This window comes from Rhinolophus hipposideros (assembly GCF_964194185.1).
Source record: "Rhinolophus hipposideros genome assembly, chromosome: 14".
NCBI classification, from domain to species: domain Eukaryota; kingdom Metazoa; phylum Chordata; class Mammalia; order Chiroptera; family Rhinolophidae; genus Rhinolophus; species Rhinolophus hipposideros.
In genome coordinates, this window is record NC_138060.1 from 27089399 (window position 1) to 27111601 (window position 22203).

The 22203-nt window shown below is 40.1% G+C and overlaps 1 protein-coding gene and 1 pseudogene across 19 annotated transcripts in view; one reads left to right on the forward strand and one right to left on the reverse strand.

Annotated features, from left to right (window-relative positions):
* Nucleotides 1–22203, reverse strand: part of TMCC1 (transmembrane and coiled-coil domain family 1) — a 180000-nt gene that overhangs the window by 5935 nt on the left and 151862 nt on the right. For all 18 annotated transcript variants that reach the window (XR_013994921.1, XM_081073151.1, XM_081073146.1 and 15 more), the window contains 2 exons: nucleotides 20709–21643; nucleotides 9157–9292 (listed from right to left, as the gene is read on the reverse strand). Coding sequence is in view for 17 of the 18 variants with exons in the window: in XM_081073146.1 (XP_080929272.1) it covers nucleotides 9157–9292; nucleotides 20709–21643 (1071 nt within the window). In the remaining variant the exon portion in view is untranslated. The remainder of the gene's footprint in view (nucleotides 1–9156; nucleotides 9293–20708; nucleotides 21644–22203) is intronic.
* LOC308507580 (peroxiredoxin-1-like) lies at nucleotides 4021–4865 on the forward strand (annotated as a pseudogene). The gene has a single exon. The product of its transcript is annotated as a peroxiredoxin-1-like (transcript).

The window sequence follows — 22203 nt, forward strand, 5'->3', positions numbered from 1 at the left end:
TGAGACATCTTAAACAGTACAGTGGGGACACAAAATGATGAAATCATCCCCCGCTCCAACCATTCTCTCTGAGCCTGGTAGAGGCAGTGGAGATGCCTCCAAAAGTACAGTGGGACCAGCGATCGCTAGTAAAAGCGAGGTGGCTCTGGGAGCTCACAAAACCGGTTTTCCACCGCCTGTCACATATCCCCACCAGTGGTGCCCTGTAACTGAGACAAGCCGGTCACAGAGGGGACACCCACCACCCCAGCGGGTATGTAACATTTTCATTAACTGAAGTGATGCCACTTCACCTGCGATCCCAGAGGCACAAATAGTGAGAGAAAACAAAAACTTGTGCTGTAACACCATCTACTAGAAAACAAAAGAAAGTATCCTACCTACCAACTTGAATTGTTGAAAGCAAAACAGTGTTTAAACAAGAAAAGAGCCTATTACCTCAAATGCACAGAGAAATAATCCATCAAATTCCATGAACAACCAAGGTAACATGGGAGCACAGAAAGGAAATGAAAAGTCTACTGGAAACCAAACTCAAAGTCACAGAAGACTGTGATTTAATGATAGAGAAGTTAAGTTTGCAGGTATGAAGAAGCTCAACAAGACAACAAGAGAACTGAGAAAGGTAGTTCAATAAACTCAGGAAGAAAATTAATGAACAACAAGAGTACTTTACTTAGGAATACGTATTCCTAAGTAAAGTACTCCTAGACCTGAAGAACTCAACATAAATGATGCAGAATGTATTAGAGAGCACTGGAAACAGAGCAGACCAGATGGAAGAAGGAATTAGCAAGCTCAAAGACAGAAACCTAAACCTAGAAATGACCCAGGAGGAAGAAGAGAGAGAACTAAGAATTTTTTAAAAATGAAGGAATTCTTTGAGAATTATCTGATTCCATTAGAAAGAGCAACACATGGATAATAGGCATACCAGAAGAAGAGAGGGTGAAGGGAACAGAAAGTCTATTCAAACAAATAATCGAGAACTTCCCAAACCTGTGGAGACAGTTGGACTTTCGAATTCAAGAAACTAACGGAACACCTAATTATCTTAATGCAAAAAGATTGTTTCTAAGACACAATATATTAAAGCTGTCAAAAGTTAATGACAAAGGATTGGCAAGGCAGCCAGGGGAAAAAAGACTGTAACTTACAAAGGAAACTCCATTAGATTACCATCAGACTTTTTCTTTTTCTTTTTTTTTTTTTTTTGCAGAAACCCTACAAGCTAGGAGAGAGTGGAATGAAATACTCAAAATACTGAAAGAGAGAAGCCACCAGTCAAGAATAAAATATCCAGCAAAAGTATCCTTTAGATATGAAAGACAAAGGCTTTCCCAGACAAACAACAGCCGAAGGACTTTACCATACGACTTGCATTACAAGAAATGTTGAAAGGAACTCTTCTATCTGAAACAAAAATAGAAAGACAAAGTACATAAAACTTTGAGTAAGAGACAAACAGACAGAAGCAGGAATTTGCAACTCTGTTTAAGAACAGAGTATTAAACAATTATAGAATAAAGGTTAAAGGAGAAAAAAAGCTTAACTTAAAAAATAAGTTCTGCAATTTGAAAACGAATGCACAGGATAAAAAGGGATGATTTCTGACAACAAAAACATAAAAGGGGAAGAAGAAAAGGACTGAATTTGCACAGGTAAATGAAGATAAGATGCAATCATAAGAAAAAGGACTACTGTATGTATGAAACTTAATTTTTTTACATAAACCTAATGGTAACTACACACAAAAAAAGCTAGAGCTGTGACACACATAACATCTTGGAGGAAAAAAAGGAAACAGAAGAAAAATCATAGAAAACTACCAAACTAAAATAGCAGACAGAAACACAACGGAAAAGAAACAATGGAGAGACAGAACTAGAAAACAAAAGATAAAATGGCTGTAGTTAAGGCCTCATATATCAATAATCACCCTAAATGTAAATGGATGGAACTTACCAATCAAAAGGCACAGAGTAGCGGGATGGACTAAAAAAACGAGACCCAACTATATGTTGCCTTCAGGATACCCATCTCAGCTACAATGACAAACACAGGCTCAAAGTGAAGGAGTGGAAGGCGACAGTCCAAGCAAATGGCAGCCAGAGAAAAGTGGGTGTAGCCATACTTAGATAAAACAGATTTCAAGATAAAAAAGGTAACAAAAGATAAAGATGGATATTTTATAATGCTAAAGGCGGCAATTCATCAAGAAAACACAACACTTAGCAATTACTAGCAGACCTAAAAGGAGAAACTGACAAAACACAATTATAGTAGGGGACCTGAATATCCCATTGAGAGCAATGGACAGATTGTCAAACAGAAAGTCAACAAGGAAATATCAGTCTTTAATGACATATTAGAGCAAAAGATATATTTGATATTTATAGAACTTTCCATTCCAAAATGACATTTTTCTGAAGTACACATGGAACATTCTCAAGGACAGACCAGGTGTTGGGGCATAAAACCAGTATCAATAAATTTAAGTAGACTGAAATCATACCAAGTATATCACAACTGTATAAAACTGGAAATTAACTTTAAGAAAACTGGAAACAACATGAATATGTGGAGATTAAACAACATGCTACTGAAAATACTGGGTGAGACAAATGAAAATATAACAAAATTTTTGGTATGCAGCAAAAAGTGGAACTAAGAGGGAAGTTTACAGCATTATACGCCTACCTCAAGAAACAAGAAAAATCTCAAATAATCTAACATTACATCTTAAAGAACTAGAACAAGAAGAACAAACAGCCCAAAGTCAGGAGAAGGAAGGAAATAAAATTTCCTTTTATTATAAATAAAGGAAATAGGAAAAAACATAGAAAAAATTAATAAAATAAAGAGCTGGTTATTTGAAAGGAAATAAAATTGACAAGGCTCTGGCAAGATTCACTAAGGAAAAAAGAGACACGACTCAAATAAATAAAATCAGAAATGAAAGAGAAGTTACAATGGACGCTACAGAAATACAAAGGATTATACAAGAATACTATGAAAGGCGATATGCTATCAAATTCAATAACCTAGAAGAAATGGACAAATTCTTAGAAATATATAACCTTCCTAGACTGAAACATGAAAAACTGGAAAACCTAAATAGGCTGATAACTAGTAAGGAAATTGAAATAGCAATCAAAAGCCTCCTCCAAAAACAAAAGCTTAAGACCAGATGACTTCACTGGTGAATTCTACCAAATATTTAAAGAACATTCAATACCTGTAATTCTTCCAAAAAATTCAAAGGAGGGAATACTTCGTAACTCGTTTTAAAAGGAAACATTACTCTGATATCAAAACCAGGCAAGAACACACTACAAAAGGAAATTACAGACCAATGTCTCTGATAAACATAAATGCAAAAACCCTAAACAAAATACTAGCAAATGGAATACACAACATTAAAAATATACATCACGATCAAGTGAGGTTCGTTGCAGGGATGCAAGGATGGGTCAACATATGCAAATCAATCAATACAGCACAGTAACAAAATAAAAGATAAAGATCCCATGATCATAGATACAGAAAAGGCATCTGACAAGGTACAACGCCCACTTATAATAAAGACACTCATAAAATGGGTACAGAAGGAAAGTGCCTCTATACATGAGGCCATGTATGACAAACCCTCAGCTAATATACTCAATTGTGAAAAACTGAAAGCTTTTCCTCTAAGATCAGGAAGGAACAAGACCAGGACGCCCACTTTCCCACTGCTATTCAACACAGCATTGGAAGTCCTGGCTGCAGCAGTCAGGTAAGAGAAAGAAATAAAAGGCATCCAAATTGAGAATGAAGAAGTAAAACTGTCATCATTTAGAGTTGGCAAGATTCTCTGTATAGAAAACCCTAAAGACTCCATGAAAAAACTATGGGAAACAATAGATATAGTAAAGGTGCAGGAGACAAAAATCAACATACAGAAATCTGTTGTACTCCTTTATACCAGCAACGAAGTATCAGAAACAGAAATAGGTCCTCTTCCTGACTGGTTTTGGTGCCTTAGAGCTGCTGATAGCAAGATGTCTTCAGGAAATGCTAACATTGGGCACCCTGCCCCCAACTTCAAAGCTACAGCTGTTATGCCAGATGGTCAGTTCAAAGATATCAGTCTATCTGAATACAAAGGAAAATATGTTGTGTTCTTCTTTTACCCTCTTGACTTTACCTTTGTGTGCCCCACGGAGATCATTGCTTTCAGTGATAGGGCAGAAGAATTTAAGAAACTCAACTGCCAAGTGATTGGTGCCTCTGTGGATTCTCACTTCTGTCACCTGGCATGGATCAACACACCCAAGAAACAAGGAGGACTGGGACCCATGAACATTCCCTTGGTGTCAGACCCCAAGAGCACCATTGCTCAGGACTATGGGGTCTTAAAGGCTGATGAAGGCATCTCGTTCAGGGGCCTCTTTATCACTGATGATAAAGGTATTCTTCGGTAGATCACTGTGAATGACCTCCCTGTCGGCCGCTCTGTGGATGAGACTCTGAGATTAGTTCAGGCCTTCCAGTTCACTGACAAACATGGAGAAGTGTGCCCAGCTGGTTGGAAGCCTGGCAGTGGTACCATCAAGCCTGATGTCCAGAAGAGCAAAGAATATTTCTCTAAGCAGAAATGAGTGCTGGGTTAGTGGATAGCCATGGGACAAAACCTCTTGTACTACTGTCATGCTTAAAACACAAGTCCTTAGATTTAGCCCAGATGTGGTATGGGATAGACAGGCCTTTATTCCTGTGGAGGAAATGGCCTGAACTTTGCTATGAGGCAGACCAATTGATGTGTACAGTAGTGAGGCATCACTTTTGATCTTTTGTAGTTTCTATTAAACTGGAACTGAGAAAAAAAAAAAAGAAACAGAAATAAAGAAAACAATTCCATTTACTTTCTCAACAAGAAGGATAAAAACCCTAGGAATAAACTTAAAAGAGGTGAAGGACCTGTACACTGAAAACTACAAGACATTGCTGAAAGAAATTGAAGAAGACAAAGAAATGGAAAGATATTCAGTGTTCATGGTTTGGAAGAATTAACATTGTTAAAAAACCATATTACCTAAAGAAATATATAGACTTAATGCAATCCCTACCAAAATCCCACTAGTTATCTCTCACAGAAATAGAACCAAAAAACCCTCAAATTTGTATGGAACCACAGAAAGACACCAAATAGCCAAAGCAATCCTGAGAAAAAAGAACAAAGCTGGAGATATAACACTCTTCCAAATATACTACAAAGCTACAGTTATCAAAACACTATGGTAGTGGCAGAGAAACAGACATACAGACCAATGGAACAGAAGTGAGAGCCCAGAGATAAACCCACACATATATATGCAACTAATTTTCAACAAAGGAGACAAATACATACAATGAAGAAAGGAAAGTCATCAATAAATGGGGTTAGGACAACTAAAAGCTGCATGCAAACAAATGAAACTAGACAGCTATCTGACACCATACATAAAAATTAACTCAAAATAGATAAAAAAGTTTGAATATAAGACCTGAAACAATAAGATATGTAGAAGAAAACATAGGCACTAATCTTAGGGACCTTGGTATCAGACGGGTATTTGTGAACTTGACTCCAAAGAACTCATAAAACTCAACAAGGTAAAAATAAACTACCCGATTAAAAAATGGGCAGAAGACCTGAATAGACACTTTTCCAAGAAAGACATACAGATGCCAACAGATACACGAAAAAATGCCCAATGTCACTAGCTATAACAGAAATGCAATTCAAAACTACAAAGAGGTACCACCTCACATCCATTAGAATTGGCTATTATCAATAAGACAAGAAATAACAAGTGCTGGAAAGGATGTGGAGAAAAGAAAACCCTCGTACACAGCTGGTGGGAGTGTAAATTGGTCGGCCACTATGGAAAATAGTATGGAGGTTCCTCAAAAAATTAAGGAATTGACCCAGCAATCCCTCTTCTGGATATGTACCTGAAAATTTTGAAAACACTTATTTGTAAAGCTGTACGTACCCCTATGTCAGTTGCAGTATTAATTGCAATAGCAAAGACATGCAAACAACCCAAGTATCCTTTGACGGATGATTGGATAAAGAAGATGTGATACATACATACAATGGAATATTACTCAGCCATAAGAAAGATGAACTATTTCCATTTATAACAACATGGATGGATCTTGAGAGTATTATGCTAAGTGAAAGTCAGATGCAAAAGGATAGGAACCATATAATTTCATTCATATGTGGGACACAAAACAAAAAACAACAAATGAATATAACAAACAAACACTCACAGATCCAGACAACGGGTGGTGGTTACGAGTAGGGGGGTTGGGGGAGAAAGAATACGGTAACGGGGGTAAAATACAAGTGGAGGGAAGGAGACTAGACTTCTGGTGGTGAACACACAAAATAAGAGTACACAGATGATGTATTATAATGTTGTACACCTGAAATTTATATAATGCTATTAACCAATACATTATACCCCAATACATTTTAATTTTTATAAAATGAATGCTTAGATGGATTCAGCCACTGTCTTTTCTGCAAATATTTTCCGAAGGTGTGGTAACCTTTAGGCCAGTAATCTACTCTGTGATACATGATTTCAAATAGAATCTAATTTTTGTTACAAACAAGCAAACAAGTAAGCTAGAGTCTTGACTGTGAGAGGCCAAATGCATAACTCACTATTCCAGTAATTATTATTCACCTCAACTGCCCTCCATTGCATTCCTGTGGGACGGTTCACAGGGGAAGCAGTGCTCTCAGTTAGGTTTGGTCTTGAACATTTTGACGACAAGACCTCAAATATATGATTTTGTTTCTCTTTTTCATTTAAAAATTATTAAGTTGCACAGGACACATATACTTGCACAACATTAAAAAATTTTCAAATAGGACACAATCTCTCTTGATATTTTCCTCAATTCTAGTCCCTGCTCTTGAAGTAATACTGTCAGTGTGGTGTGTGCTCATCCTTTCACGTGTGTTTAAGTGTATACACATGTCTGCCTAGGGAAATGCAAGGAATTGTTTTTGACTTTCCATTTTAATATAAATAGTATCACACTACAGGAACGGATCCACAACTCGCCTTTTTCACGCAACAGTGACTCTTGGTGATCTCCCCAGGTCAATACATAGAGATCCACCTCATTCTTTTTAACTGCTACATACTATCATTTCATAGTATGGATGTCACAATTTATTCAGCCAGTTCCTTAATGGAGAGATTTTGCTCCCACGCTTCCACTATAACAATGGAGAGGTGAATATCCTTTGGACATCCTCTCACACACTACCTGGTGCTTTTCAAGGCAAGTAAATCCCTGACACGTCAGTGTAAAGGGCTCCCTGCTCTCTTTTTAAGTATGCTCCTCTTTTTAAGGTTGATCTCTGTAAAGAGGACATTATGCCCAAATATTAACCAAACATTACAAGTGATCAGCTCCCATCAAGACCATGACCTTTGTGAAATTAACTATAACACTCAGAGGCCATAACCTATTTCCTTAGCTATGGTCAGATACCCTCCAAAATTCAAGCCCTGGGTTTTTCTTGTCTTGGTTTCAGTGAGTCCTGGTTTCCTAGGATTTGAAGTGAAGGCCAGGCAACTTCAGACTGAAGCTAGCTAGAGAATGGACAGACAATGGATACTTCTCAGCTCACTATGATCTTGGGGCAAAAACCTAAAACAGAATTCAGGGGCCTGGAGAAGATGGCAGCTGGGCAAATGATGTAGACATTCTGGATTCTTTTAGGCTACTATAATACAGCTTTTCTGGACTGCTTCCCTTCTCTAAGACTAATTTCAAGATGCCTTCATATGAAACCACCAACTGTTCCCTTAGAAACACCTCCCAATTGTAATGAGAAAAAGTTAAATATTCTATTTTCCCACAGAACAAACTAGAGGGCCACCAGCCCTCTAAATATTACTGTCTCTTGTATTTCTCACAAGCTGCCTGGCAATATGCCTGTAAAAGGTTTAGATTTGGAAGCTAGGACAAAAGCCCCCTTTGCCATAGAAGGAGAAGATAGAGGAGACTTGGCCATGAGACTTGTCAGAGCAGATCTTGAAGCAGTAACTAACAGGTGATGCATGTGGTTTTCCATAGACTGAGACCACTGTGATCCTGACAAACATTTCCCAAGATTGAAAGCAAACATACCGCCTCCAAATGGGACAGATATTTGAGAAATGCACCTCACTTGAAGAGCAGGTGAATTACAATTGGTATTCACTTCTTTTGATACGCTATCCTTCCCATCTTTTTCTAAACTTCTTTTCATTGTGGTAAAATACACATAATATAAAACTTACCATTTTAAAGTGTACAATTCAGTGACATTTAGTAAATTCACAATGTTGTACAACCATCACTATCAAAATTCCAGAACATTCTTGTCACCCCTACCCCTTAGCTATTACTCCCTACTACCTCTTCTCACACCCACTGGCAACCTACTTTCTGTCTCCATAGATTCGCTTATTCTAGACACTTCATATAAATGGAATCATACACTATATGACATTTTGTGAGTGGTTTCTTTCACTGAGCATGTTTTCCAGATTCATACATGTTATATAGAATGTATCAGTACTTCATTCCTTTTTCTTTTTTTTTTAAGATTTTTTTTTTAATTGGGAAGGGGAACAGAACTTTATTGGGGAACAGTGTGTACTTCCAGGACTTTTTCCAAGTCAAATTGTTTGTCCTTTCAGTCTTAGTTGTGGAGGGCGCAGCTCAGCTCCAGGTCCAGTTGCCGTTGCCAGTTGCAGGGGGCACAGCCCACCATCCCTTGCCAGAGTCAAACTGGCAACCTTGTGGTTGAGAGGACGCGCTCCAACCAACTGAGCCACCCATCTGCCCTCCTTTTTCTTTATTGTGGTAAAATACATAACATAAAATTTATCACTTTAACCATTTTTAAGTTAAGTTAAGTACAGTTCAGTGGTATTAAATACATTCATACTGTTGTACAATCATCACTACCATCCATCTCATAGCTCTTTTCCTCTTGTAAAACTGAAACTCTGTGTCCATTAAGCAATAATCCCCCCAACTCCCCAGCCCTGGGGAACCACCATTCTATTTTCTGTTAATATTTTGCTTTTATACCTGATCTTTCACACTAACCTGGATGTCCCGGGCCCGTTCATAGGACTGATATGCAATTTTCTCTTCCATGCTGGCCAACTCCTGTTTCAAGTTCAAGATTTCATTCTGGTGGAGCTCTGTTAGGTCATTTAGTTGTTCTTCTAATCGTTCACATCTAAGAAGGGGGGAAAAGTTAAAATTGTAGGCATTCTGTATTTTTCCTGGTATTATTCACATACAATCCCCAAAACTCATTCTGCAAAGGAAGAAAATAAAAGCACAAAGAAACAGAGTGGCCGGGGCTAACAGGGCATGCTGGTGGCTACAGCGTGTCTCTGGAATGGACAGCTGATCACAGGGCCATGTCGTAGCAGCAATGTGGCTCTTCCACATTCTTCTCAACATATAGTATTTGCAGTGAAGCAAGCAGCCCCAGTTAGCTTTGAGCAAACCTCAATAATAAATGAGGCAGTTCTTACTCTGTTCTGAGTAGCATATGGGAGAGGCAAAAACTGGGGTACACTTTACCAGGTCTCATCAAAAGATAAACAGCACGTAAATGGAAACTGAGCCAGCAGTCACCAGTAGCTTCTGACACTGGACAGGTCACTCACCTGGATGTTCATGATCACAGCCCATCATTCCCGTGGCGAAGCACAGGGTCTGGGACATCTCAGTCCACAAATATTTACTGAAAGCCTGCTGTGTGCCTGATATGTTCAAAATACTAGGAAACTGTGATAAACAACACAAGAAAACTTTGTCCTCAGGAGTTTACGTTTTAAAGTGGGAGGAGGGGGAGAGGAGGTAGGAGGCAGAAAAAACAAGATGACTGCAGATGTGGATAAATAAAACAAATAAGAACACTAGGGGTGTACAGCACAGTGCCCGGAGGCTGGTTAAGCTGGAAATGTCAGGGAAGGCCTCTTCCCTGTTCAATGCTCTTCAACACAGAGAGCTGGAAATTGAATGATGATACGAACAAGCCTGGTGAAGATGGAGGGGCATCTTAAAGCACAAGGAACAGCAAGTACGAAGTTCTCAAGGTGGGAACTAGCTTGGCAGGTTTCAAGGACACAAAGTAGGCCAGTGTGGCTATAACTAAGTAAAAAAGAGGGAGAATGAAGGGAGATGAGATTCTCTGGGAGCAGGGATTTTAATTCATTTTAATTACCTTGTATCTCTAGCACCTAGGACTACATATAAGAAAGTTTACATACAGATGGAACCTGGGCAGGGCATCTAAGGACCAGCAGGATTGGAACAAGTTTAAAGGATGAGATCAGAGATTCCAGGTGGAAAAGAACCTGGGTAAAGGGCAGGAGGTAGGAATGTACAGGATAAGTGAAATGGTGGATCTAGGTTGGAGGGGGGAAAAAGGAAATCTGGTCTTAAAAGGTAGACACGGGAGTGGAGGTTCTGGAATAGACAATACCCGGGCTCAAAGCAGACTGCTGAGGGGAGAGGGTGACATGAGGAACAGTGTGTTAGGAAAATGAGTTATCAGGTAGAAGTGAGGAGGGCAGAGCGGGAGAGGCTGTGTGTGGAGTCCCAGGAGTCAAACAGAGCTAGCTACACAGGTAGGAGAAAGACTAGAAAGGAAAGAATAAACACGTCCCCACCTTACGGTGACTAGAATGGAAGCCTCTCTGTCAGACAGAGGGCTCATCCCAACAGAAGACGCTGCCACTGAGCACCGCTCAGCGAGCACACACCTAACGCTAGCACATGAGCCTCCGAGGGCTGCGTATTAAAAAAAATAAAAATGCTAGAACTCAAACATTTAAAACTATCCCCCCCTTTCCCTTGTGTTTAACATCTACAGTACACAAACTTTTAAGAAATACATGGAAGTTTAAGGTAATTTTTATGTTGCAGCATTGCCAACATTCTCCCTTCCAATAATTATGTGATAAATAACTAGATCCTTAAACTTCATTCCTTCTCTAAGAAACAAGGATTTTTTTTTAAAGGCACAGACTGACCCTTTTAACTATGTTACTGAATCCTATTTAGTTCTCCTTTATCCTTGATAGGAATCTGTACTGCTTTCTTTCGTGATGAAACTGTTACTAAAGTGACTGAACAGAGTGATCAGAAAGTGTTTCCACCTTTTGTCTGTAACTAGGGCAGATATTCTCTGCGATTCTGCCTTTTCAATCATCTGCTGCCCAGAGCATGTGCTCGGAAACAGGTACCACCTCTGGAATTGATTTTCTACCAAATGCCTCAATATTATGGTAATATATTGTGTTTTTATGAATTTAAGTCCACTTTTTTGTGGTGCTTTTAGTGTTTGATGATTTTTATCATTCTCTCTCCTCACTAGAGAGGCATTTTAAAGAATGTGTCCCAATATGTCAGTCCCTTGGGTTTAGGGAAAGGCTGGGTCTGGCAGCAAAGAACTCTCCTAAGCTAAGGACTGATGTTGGTGGCAGGGTGGTCGCAACCGGACTGCACGCTGAGGACAGCAGACCCATGTGACATCTTTGGCTTCCACAGGCTACTGCCCCAACCTCTTGGCCCACAAATTGTATAGTCTTTCAGGAATGTTGGGGAATCTTATTTGATGTTAAACATGGCTCCCATATACCATTAGAACAGATTAAAAAGTAACAGCAGCAGAGCTACCATTTATTCAATGCCTATCATGCAAATTCATTTCCACAACCCCAGGGAGGTATTAGGTATTATCTGCACTCTACAGGTGAGGAAACTGAAGCTCAGTGAGGTAAAGTGACTTGCCCAAGCACACAGCAAAAATCTGAATCCAGGTCGTTTGACTTTAAAACCCAAATTGTTAATCTCCACACTGTGATACCACTTTGAAACTACGCAAGAAGCCCAGATAAGCTAACTCCTTGTATGCGTAAGAGTCAGATCTATAGTTGATCCAAATCACATAGCTACAAAGGGAGCTGGACAATACTACACTGATACGATGGTTTAGATTTTGATGTCAAGGTAGAGTCAATGGGAGGAGGAGTGTAATAAAAAGATTATGGACCTGGGGCGGCCAGATGGCTCAGTTGGTTAAAGCACGAGCTCTGAGCAATAGAGCTGCGGGTTCGATTCCCACAAGGGCCAGTGAGCTGCACCCTCTGCAACTAAGATTGAATATGACACCTTGAGCTGAGCTGCCGAGGGGCAGAAGAATAGCTCAGTTCATTAGAGGGCGTGCTCTTAACAACAAGGTTGCTGGTTTGACTCCCGCATGGGATGGAGGGCTGCGCCCCCTGCAACTAAGATTGAAAATGGTGACTGGACTTAGAGCTGAGCTGTGCCCTCCACAGCTAGACTGAAGGGCAATGACTTGACTTGGAGCTGATGGGTCCCACGAAAACATACTGTTTCCCTTCCCCAACAAAATCTTAAAAAAAAAAGATTCTTAGCCACACTGGTATTGTTCCAGCCACTATATAAAGTAATATTTAATTAAAAAAAAAGATTATGGACCTACAATAAAAAAGGAGATAATAACAAGTGTTGGTAAAGATGTGAGGAAATTCAAACCTTGGTATATTGTTAGTGGACACGTAATATGGTGCAAATGCTTTGAAAAACACTTTGGCAGTTCCTAAAAAAGCTAACCATAGAATTACTATACACCAAAGAGAAATGAAAACTTATTTCCACACAAAAACTTGTACATGAATGTTCACAACAGCAAAAAAGCGGAAACAACTCAATGTCCATCAACTGATGAATGGATCAACAAAATGTGGTGTGTTCATACAATGGAATATTATTTGGAAAGAAAAAGAAATGAATGACACATGCTATAACATGGATGAGCTTTGAAAATACTCGGCTAGTAAAAGATACCAGTCAGAAAGGACGCCAAATCGTATGACTCCACGTATATGAAATATTCAGAATAGGGAAATCTACAGAGACAGAAAGATAAATGGTTGCTTAGGGGCTGGGACAGGGTTGGGAAGATTGGAGGTTGATGAAAATGTCCTAACAGTGAATATGGTGATGGTTGCATATATCTGTGAATATACTAAACACCACTGATTTGTATGTTTTAAATGGGTGAAATGTATTGCATATGAATTGTCTCGATAAAGTTATTCAAAAAGATTAGGGATGTCTGCAATTTACTTCGAAACGCATTAAAAAATAAAACAGAAGAGGGATGGGTAGATGGAAAGATATATGATAAAACAATATAGTAAAATGTAAGAGGTAAGTATATGGGCATACACTGTACAATTTTTTTCAAGTTTGCAGTGTGTTTGAAAGTAAAAGAAAAGAAAAAGAGGGAAAAAATGATTATTGGTGTTATAGCCAGGAACATTGGGTTTGAGTCCCAGTTCCCGCCGATAAGCTGCAGAACTCAGGGGTGAAGCAAGACCCACAATGGGTCCAGCTGCAACAGCCCCAATAATTCATTAATAACTACCAGCATTTGTTTATCTCTTCAAGTAATAAGAATTACCTGGAGAATGATGACTTTCTGCAAGAGCAAACGTTGCAGCTGTTATTGTGTAACTGAAATCCTCTTACACTTACACAAATAGTTGTGTTTGGTAACCACCTCCAATCTGCAGGAAACATCAGGGAGGAAACTGATAAAGCCATAAACTTTGAGGCTTTTGCAAAATGCGATGAACACAGAAGTTGGCAAGATGCCTTGGTGTCTTGGAATGCAGATCTTCTGGGTTGCCTCAGTGCCTTGAAAGAACGTTACTGGTCTGTCATTATTAAAACACTTTCCTTCATTTGTTTACCCCGGTCATGGAAGTTTGTTCCTCAGCTCTTTTCACAACCTCACAAACTGATCATGCTTAGCAATTCCAGGCAAACATTTTTTCAGTGCCATCAGCCTCTAAGTGGCTTAACCCACATGCGAAATTATGGTCTAAAAACAGGCTAACACAAAGAACCCCGTAAAAAATGATGTGGTGTTATTTTGGGTGGAGGAGTGCATGTAGGGGAGGAATTTAGGGTTCAAGCTAATCTATTTAATCACCATAAGCATCAAAACACTAGCACCACTAATAACAAGATTATAAGTACCCTCCCCCATATTTTTATGAGTCGCGTCTGTTCCTCCGAGGAAGGAACTCAGATTCATGAGGACATATCTACATTAATGCTCACCTCCTTCCTTCCTGGGAGGTACCTTCAATTTATAATTAAGAAATGGGAAGCCGAGGAAGATGCAGTAACTTTCCTGTTAGTTAGCGAAGTGTAGTTAGGACCTGAACCACTTGGTTTGTGCCTTGGTTTTAGATTTTTTATTGTTGTCTTTTAAAAAACCTTTTTCCTGTACTAATCAAATGTAAAAACTGGAGAACAACAAAAGGAAGAAAACACCTATACTCCAGTTCCCACTGACTTCCCACTACTCCCATTATTAATATTATAATCTCTTTCGCTTAATTTACTGGCTAGCATTTACTTCCAGTCTGAATCCTAAAGCGAGAAGCCAGGTACCCAGGGAATCCATAGACAGAACACCTCTGTCTTGTCATTAAATATTAACACCAAACCAAAGACTGGGGGGTGGGGGGGTGGGAGGTAAGGGAAGGTCATTTCATACAGCTTTTTTCATAGGATTTCTTAAAACCAAGAACACCCTGCAGGGAATTTTAATCGCTTCATCTAGCTAAAGCTCTCTGGGGGGGCGGGGGGGACTGGATAATACTATATATGACTTTGACTGGCACATGCTTTTCATGTGACTCCATCTGGAACACAAAGTAGCATGAGATTAATAATCTCATTCTGAGACTTTTCGACTCAAAGGTCCTTTGTAAATCATTACAACTCAAAGGGAACGTAGACACCTAAATTTGGTTTGAGCATAACTATTAGCAAACAGAAAGCCTTAACATTGTAAGATCCTTTTTTTAAAAAGGAGGTGACATCATATCTGGGCAGGTGAAATTCCTCCCCCAACCCCAGGAGCAAAACCTGCTCTACCTACAAAGTACTACAGCACATCCAGATTTTGTTGTAGGTGAACAATTCATAAATGAATAGTGATTTTGGAAAAGTGTTTCATCCACTGAATTAGTCAAAACAGTAGTCACCTTCCTAGATCAAAGATAAGTCAGGGCTCTTTTGGGTCAAATTCCTGATCAATGAGAAACTGGGTGAGTGTACTGGCCGGGAATGCTTCACCTCATGCACCCCTCTTGGGGTGTGGTCAAAAGCTTGGAGTCATCTCTGAGAGCCAGTTGTGCCTCCCTAGTTGAGCAATAGGTCACTAGGACGAGATGGCTGAAGAATCTTGTAGAGCAGGTACTGAGAGAAACAGGAAGAACTAGGTCCCTGGGCTGACACAGACAGGCGACCATGGGAGCAGACGACTGTACTGTTTCCCAAATGCTTGCCAGGGACCTGAGGCAGCTTCCGCCAGTATTTGGCCAGAATAGAGAGACATAGGTGGGGTGGGGGATATATGACATGCGAGGCAGCTTGACTACATTCTTGGTTGAATTGGGGAAAGTGGAGTTTGCCTCACCTTCTGTTACCTTAGTTGTGTTGAAGCCTGAAAAGACGCTCAGAAACACTGAACTAGCCTTCCGTTGAAAAGGAACAAGTACAGAACCAGTCCCCAGAGGACAGTCCCCCAAGCCTTCAGGGCAGTGCATTATCTTAAAGACAAGGAGCAGCAGATGCCTAAAGCATACGGGGATTAAATCAAAGCTAGAGGGGCTTTGGGGAACTCGGTAATGACAGCTTTCTAACATCCTGGCACAGCCCGGCCACACGAGGTGTTTCCACAAACATTACCTCATTTAATAATCACAACAAACCTGTACAACAGAAATCATTACCTTGTTTTTATAGAGGAAACTGAGGCTCAGATGAGTTACGTAAGGTCACACAGCTAGTGTCAGAACTGACATGCAAATTTAGGCTTGTCTGACCTCAATTCATGAATGAAGTCATTTGTTTTCTCTCCTTCTGTTCCCCCCTCCAACCTTCTCCTCTCCTTCCTTCTCATATTCCCTCCATTACTTACCTCTTCAGTGGCTAAACTGGGAGGAGCTCATCTGAAAATCTCTCACGGAAGGTCTTACCCTTCCTAAGAGATTCTCTAATTGGGCTTTTTTCTCTCATAAACAAAGAGCTAATCTGATCCAATATTCTCAATTTCTTTTTCTAACTTGTTTGCCAAACTTAGTCTACGTATCCACTGGAGATTCTCTGATCAATTTACAGATGACAATCAGAGCTAACACCTGGTAAAGGGGCTAAAACAGCTATATCTGACCATCTATCTATCTTATGTCCAGTGATTGTAAAATATTTAAACAACAATTTGTTTAGTTAGAATGCCAATGGCCTGTGCTAATGGGTTATCTTGTTAATGACTGACAGTTCTACTTCATGTGATGACTGCTCATGAGGACTGCCTCCTTCTGTATTTTTGCTCTAATGACTCAGTTCAATTTAAAATATCTCAGGGCTTAATACAATCTCAGAAGCCAATTTCCAAAGGACAGTAATGCCCTTAAAATAGAAGCTTTCAGAAGCTCATCAACACCAGGAGGGTTTCTAGCCAGACCTACATGACACTGCTTTACACGGGCAGTAGCTGAGTCAGATCCTGGGCCAGATCGCCTCGGGAAAAATGACAAAGGGAATTTATAAAACTGTCAATGAATTGTTTTCCTAGTTCTCTCCTAATTTCAATGCGTTTTGCATGGCTGAACTTTATCTTAGGGAAACTCATGAATACATTATACTCACTATGGGAACAGGAGTCATCTATCTTCTAGTTTTTAAGCAGCAAATTAAATATAGGTTAAATCATTTTACTGCGTGACGTGGCAAAAGTTACTTTGTCTTTCTGGGCCTCAGTGTACTCGTTTGCAGAACAAGATTAAACTAGGTATCTAAGGGGCCCTTCTATCTCTGAAGTACTAAGTGAACCCCATTGCCACTAACAAAGCTGCAATAATCCTTTAATGGGATGAAGAAACGAGCAGGACAAGAAGAATTTGAAGTCAGTACAGATCCCATCACTAAAAAAAAAGGCTACACCTTGCCTCCTACTTTCCCAAACTACACGATCTCACTCATATCTGAGGGCTCAATGCAAAGCGCAAGGTCTAAACTCCTAGTCAAATGTTGGGGCAGAGTTCAGACCCCAGCTCTGCGACCATGGCTTCGGAGCTAAGTGCATGTGGGAGCTAAAGAAGTACTATTCAGTCACGGCACAATTATGTGGTAAAGAGAGCGTGTGCTCCACTGGCTCCTGAATGCTTCTGATTATTCCAGAGTAAGGAGATGGTCTTGGGCAAAAATTTTGACCTCATGTTACTCAACTGGGGTGACATGATTGAGAAGGGAATCTGAAAAGGGGGAAACAAAGATGGGAATGGGCATTTCCTTAAGTAATCTTCCCCTATTACTTACATACACTGTTGTACTAGCTTGAGAAAGCTTTCCAGAGCTTGTGCATTCACAGAATTTTATAAAATATGTTTATAAAAATAGTGACTCAACTTTTAGTGAAACGCATACTTTGACCTGGAAAAGGCCCCACACCCACTGCCAATGCAGTCAACGCGTCTTAGAGTGAGACTATAGTCTTTCAATCATATAGATTTCAGGGTTGAGCTTGGGGAAGAAAAACCTGTCCTGGTATGAAAGGAACACTGGCTTTGGAGTCAGATAAAACAGGGTTTGATTCCTGGCTTTACCACTTACTGAGGGACCTTTGGCAAATTTTAGAACCTACTAGGTCTTAAATTTCCTTAAACTGTAAAGTAAGGATAATATAATCTACCTGCAAGGCTACTGTGAGGGTTTGCAAATATATGTAAGGCACCTGGCTTTATGCACATCACAGGAGTTTGGTAAATGCTGTGAGTGGTGGGTCCTCCATATCGTTTCAGTAACAAGCAAAACACAGGGAGGGCCTGGCTCCTGTCAACGGAGATAATAGTAAAATAAACCAATGCAGAGGAAATAACCAGGACTGTATCTAAAGCAGCCATCGTATACGCACTAATTGGTTCTTGGTCAGAGAAGACTCCCTCAAGTCCCACCCTAAGCCACTTCCTCCCTAGGCGAAAAGCCAAGCCTATAAAAGAGTAGATACAGAAATTAGTAAAGAGAGGCTTTCTGCAGGCAGCTTATTAACAGTGTGAAGGAGATATGGAAAGGAGAAAAAAAAGGAGCGATAAAAAGCAGACAAAAGAACTTTAAAAACCAAGCTGTCTAGGATCATTTACTGTAAAGTACGTGGGTATCCTTACATACCCACTGACCTGAAAGTATCACTCTCAGTTAGAACACTACCGTTTTAAACTATTTCTAATCAAGTTAGGTTCAGTGTACTACTCTGTTAAAACAAGATAAATCCTCCGAAAATTCTTAAAATGTAAAAAGTTTTAGTGCCTAAAAGAATAAGATTCAATCTGTGGGGAAATTTTCACTTATGCGAAACAGTTCAAAGACCAACAAAAATTACATTTACTGTGTAAAGACATATATAACGAAGGAGAAATCTAGCTGCTCTATACTCTAAAATATTGGTGCAACAAAATAGGTTAGTAAAATAATTGTGACTTTCCCACCGCCTTTCTTGAGGGAGAAAAAGTCTTTCTTTCTTCAAAATTCTGTTTTAACAAAAAACAGATTACATGTTATATATTATGTTTTCCCTTTCCCCCCAGGTTTTATTTCTGTTTTTGAAAATTCAAAGGTTTTCTTCATTCTCTCTTCATTCTAGACCTACTATAGGGAACCCAAAGTACAATGAAAGAAATGCACTTCTCATTAGCTTGTAAGTGGCTTGGACTTGATTCTTCTAATGAGGTGATAAGGAGGAGCCAGTTCTGTCCAGTCTCTGAATGACTTTAAGTGGATACAAAGGTTGGCCTTGGGAGACCTGTTTTCCTCCGATGGTCTCACACTGATCTATATCTGACTTGAAGACATAATAAACTCAACATGAATTGTAAGCTCTGGAAGAATTTATATGATGTTTTGCTATCCATTTAGGGGTCAAAGCAGGCAGTTGTTTTTTTGAGCAACTGACTGTGGAAGGCCCAGGTCTCCGTGTTTAGAGGGGTGTATTTTAATAGCAACAGTAGCAGCTGCTATCTACCATCAATCAAGCAGTTAGAGGGCCAGGCACACATGTGCTCTGTGCGCTACATAAATTACTTCACTTAAATGTCACAGTAACCTTAAGAAAGACTATTATTATTCCTGTTAGAGATGTGGAAACCAAGATTTAGAGAAGTTCAGGAACTTCAAGATGAGTAAGTGGCAGAACTAGAATTTGAACTTGGGAGTTAGGTGTAAGATGGTACAAAAGACCAGGTGTTTTATTTTTGGAGTTCATTTGAATCTTTGTTAGATTGCTCACTGCATTAGATATTGTCTTCGAATTATGTTAAAGAATATATAAAACACTGAAATAAGAATAGTAATGTATTTGCTTTTAGAACTTCATTTCTCTCTCCCACACTCACTTTTCTTTTTTCCTCCTGGAAAGTCTTAAGTTAGAATTGAAGGACAAAAGAGTGAAGAGGCAGGGTGGAATTACTGGTTAGCATTTTCACCATGTGAAAAGAGCTTGCTGCTGTAACTCCTCTCAGAGCTTACTGATACACGTGAGTAATTTATTTCGGCCCCTGAGATTATCTCATAAAAGCAATCACTTTTTAAAAAAAGAGATGGAAGGGACCTTAAAAGATTATCTGTTCAACCATTGATATCATAGAAGTACTGCAATTGGAACCAGACCAGAACCCACACATTTTAAGACCTAACCCGACCTCTGGCTCCCATAAAACTAGCCTTTAATCTGCGCCAGTGAGGAGCCTGTCTCTGGCTAACAAAATTTGGATCTCAATGAGTACTCCACGGGAGATGTTAGGTCTCCCTGTGTGTGACTGAAACAAGGGGAAAAGACACACACAGAAGGAGATCCACTGAGAGTGGTCTAATATGAACATGGAGTATAATATGAAACACAAAAAAGACATTAGCTTCTACCTTAGTACAGATTACGACTCAAAGCCTTTATTTAGCCTTTTGAGAATCCTCTAACTACTGTATAACCATTTCATATTTAAGTCCACTCCCATTCAAATGTTGCCAATTCATAATAAAGGTAACAGACATGTTTATCTGGATTTATTTCCAGTCTAATCTTTCTACATCAACTGCCCAGATAAGTGTGTTTAAGGCCAAATATCTACAGGGCTCCTTACGTTTTGGCTGGGCTATATCTTTGATTTCTAGAGTTTAGAGGGTTATAATAGATCTTTTGAATTCAATGTAGTATAGCTATAGGCAGCAATGACTTGTGAATCTGTGATTCCAGATAGATAGGTGGAACGCTTAGAAAGCTCGGGCTTCATTTTAAAGTCCTAAACGTGCCTATAACACTTCATTCGTATGTGACCTTGGGAGCCATTTAACTCTGCCGGGCCTGCCTTTGCACTCTATGATAGGAACTCATGCAGATGTCATATGACATATCTCAAGTGCTTTGGACATTCCAGAGAAAGACATTCTACAAAATCTTTAAAAGCCACTCCCCCACATCCAAAGGGAGGCGAACCCCAAACATAAATAATTGAGCATTTTAATTCCACATAACTTACCTATACCGCTCTTCCTGTAAGGCCTGCATTATTAATGAATAGTCCCTCTGATAATGTTCCTTGAGGGTCTCAAAGGATTCCTCTAGTCGGGCCTGGGTTTCCCGGATCTCTTGGATCTCGTGTAATAGTGCATCAAATCCTGAGCTCTGCATGTCCAGGGTGTTGGTTTTGGAGCTGGACGCTCCTACAGCAATGCCTCCAGTGGTGCTGTTGGCTCCCACGGAGCCTGAAGTGGCACTGGAACAATCTTCCTCACTACCATATTTTGGGCTTGACTGAAAGTTTGAAATCACCCCCAAAGCCTTCCCCGCATCATCCACGGGCCCTTCCTCTAAAGAGTCCTTCAGATTAGGGATGTTGTCCGCACTGCCAAATTTATTCCGAATTAGGGAGGCGATCTCTCTGGGCTTTGAGACCACGGCGCCTGCGGCTGAATGGGTGGCCTGGGAGAAGCTGGAGAGCCCCCCTTTGACACTGTCCACCACGCCCTCACTGAAGCCAGTCACCTTGGCTCCCACGTCCTTCAGACCTTGGTGCATGTCCCTGAAGACGTCCTTTGGCTGCCGGGGGATCCCATTCTGCTCCACCTCTCGAAGCTTCCTGTGATAGTGCTCAAGTTTCTTCTGTAGCTGGAGGATAGTTTGGGCAGATTTCTGGTTCTTCTTCTCAAAGACCTGCTTGATGCGGGCGGCCTGCTGCTTATCTGCACTGTTGGCAAGCTTCAAGTACTCGGCAACATTGTCGTCCCGGGCTGTCTGCGCGATCTTGATCTGTTCTGTGAGCTTCAGGATCTTCTGCTGCAGGTGGGCGATAGCAGCCTTGGTGCGCTGAGGGTCTGGGGTCCCATCCACAGAGTCTGTGTGGATGCTGCCGTCGGTGCTGGAGGCCGCTGCACTGGACGTCTGGGCGAGGCTGCTTACTTCCAACCGTTCGATCTAGCGTAAAAGCAAGAGGTGGAAGTTAGTTAGAAGGAGCCCGAGGAGACTACTGCTCCAGAATCAATGGGCCGCAATGTACTGAAAATTCACCTAGACTCAGATCTTCGTACAGAGAGCTGACCGAATTCCTTCTGTCCTGTCCACGCCCTGTCTCCCTCTTGTATCTTGTCCTCATTTAAGGAAGTATACTTGGCTTTAAGCAAAACATATATGAAAAGATTTGCACAAAAATGTAAAGTGGGGCAGTTTTCCTTTGCTAGAGGATTTAGTATAGTATTTCTTTAAATAACAAAGCTCCTCTAGTGGGTTTAAAGCATGAATTCACATTTTGCGTACATACTTTTGTCTAGAAGCATATCTGTGTAAAACAAGATAAATCTGCATTTCAATTTAATTATTACTATCGTTTTTAGTATTCAGACATTGCTGTAATTCCAATCCAGATTATGGTTACCCGAAAATGCAGGGAAGAATAGATATTTTACTGTCTAGGTTAAAAAATCCAATTTTTATCAGTGTTTTTACCCCAAATCATGTCAAGGGTGATGGAATCATTC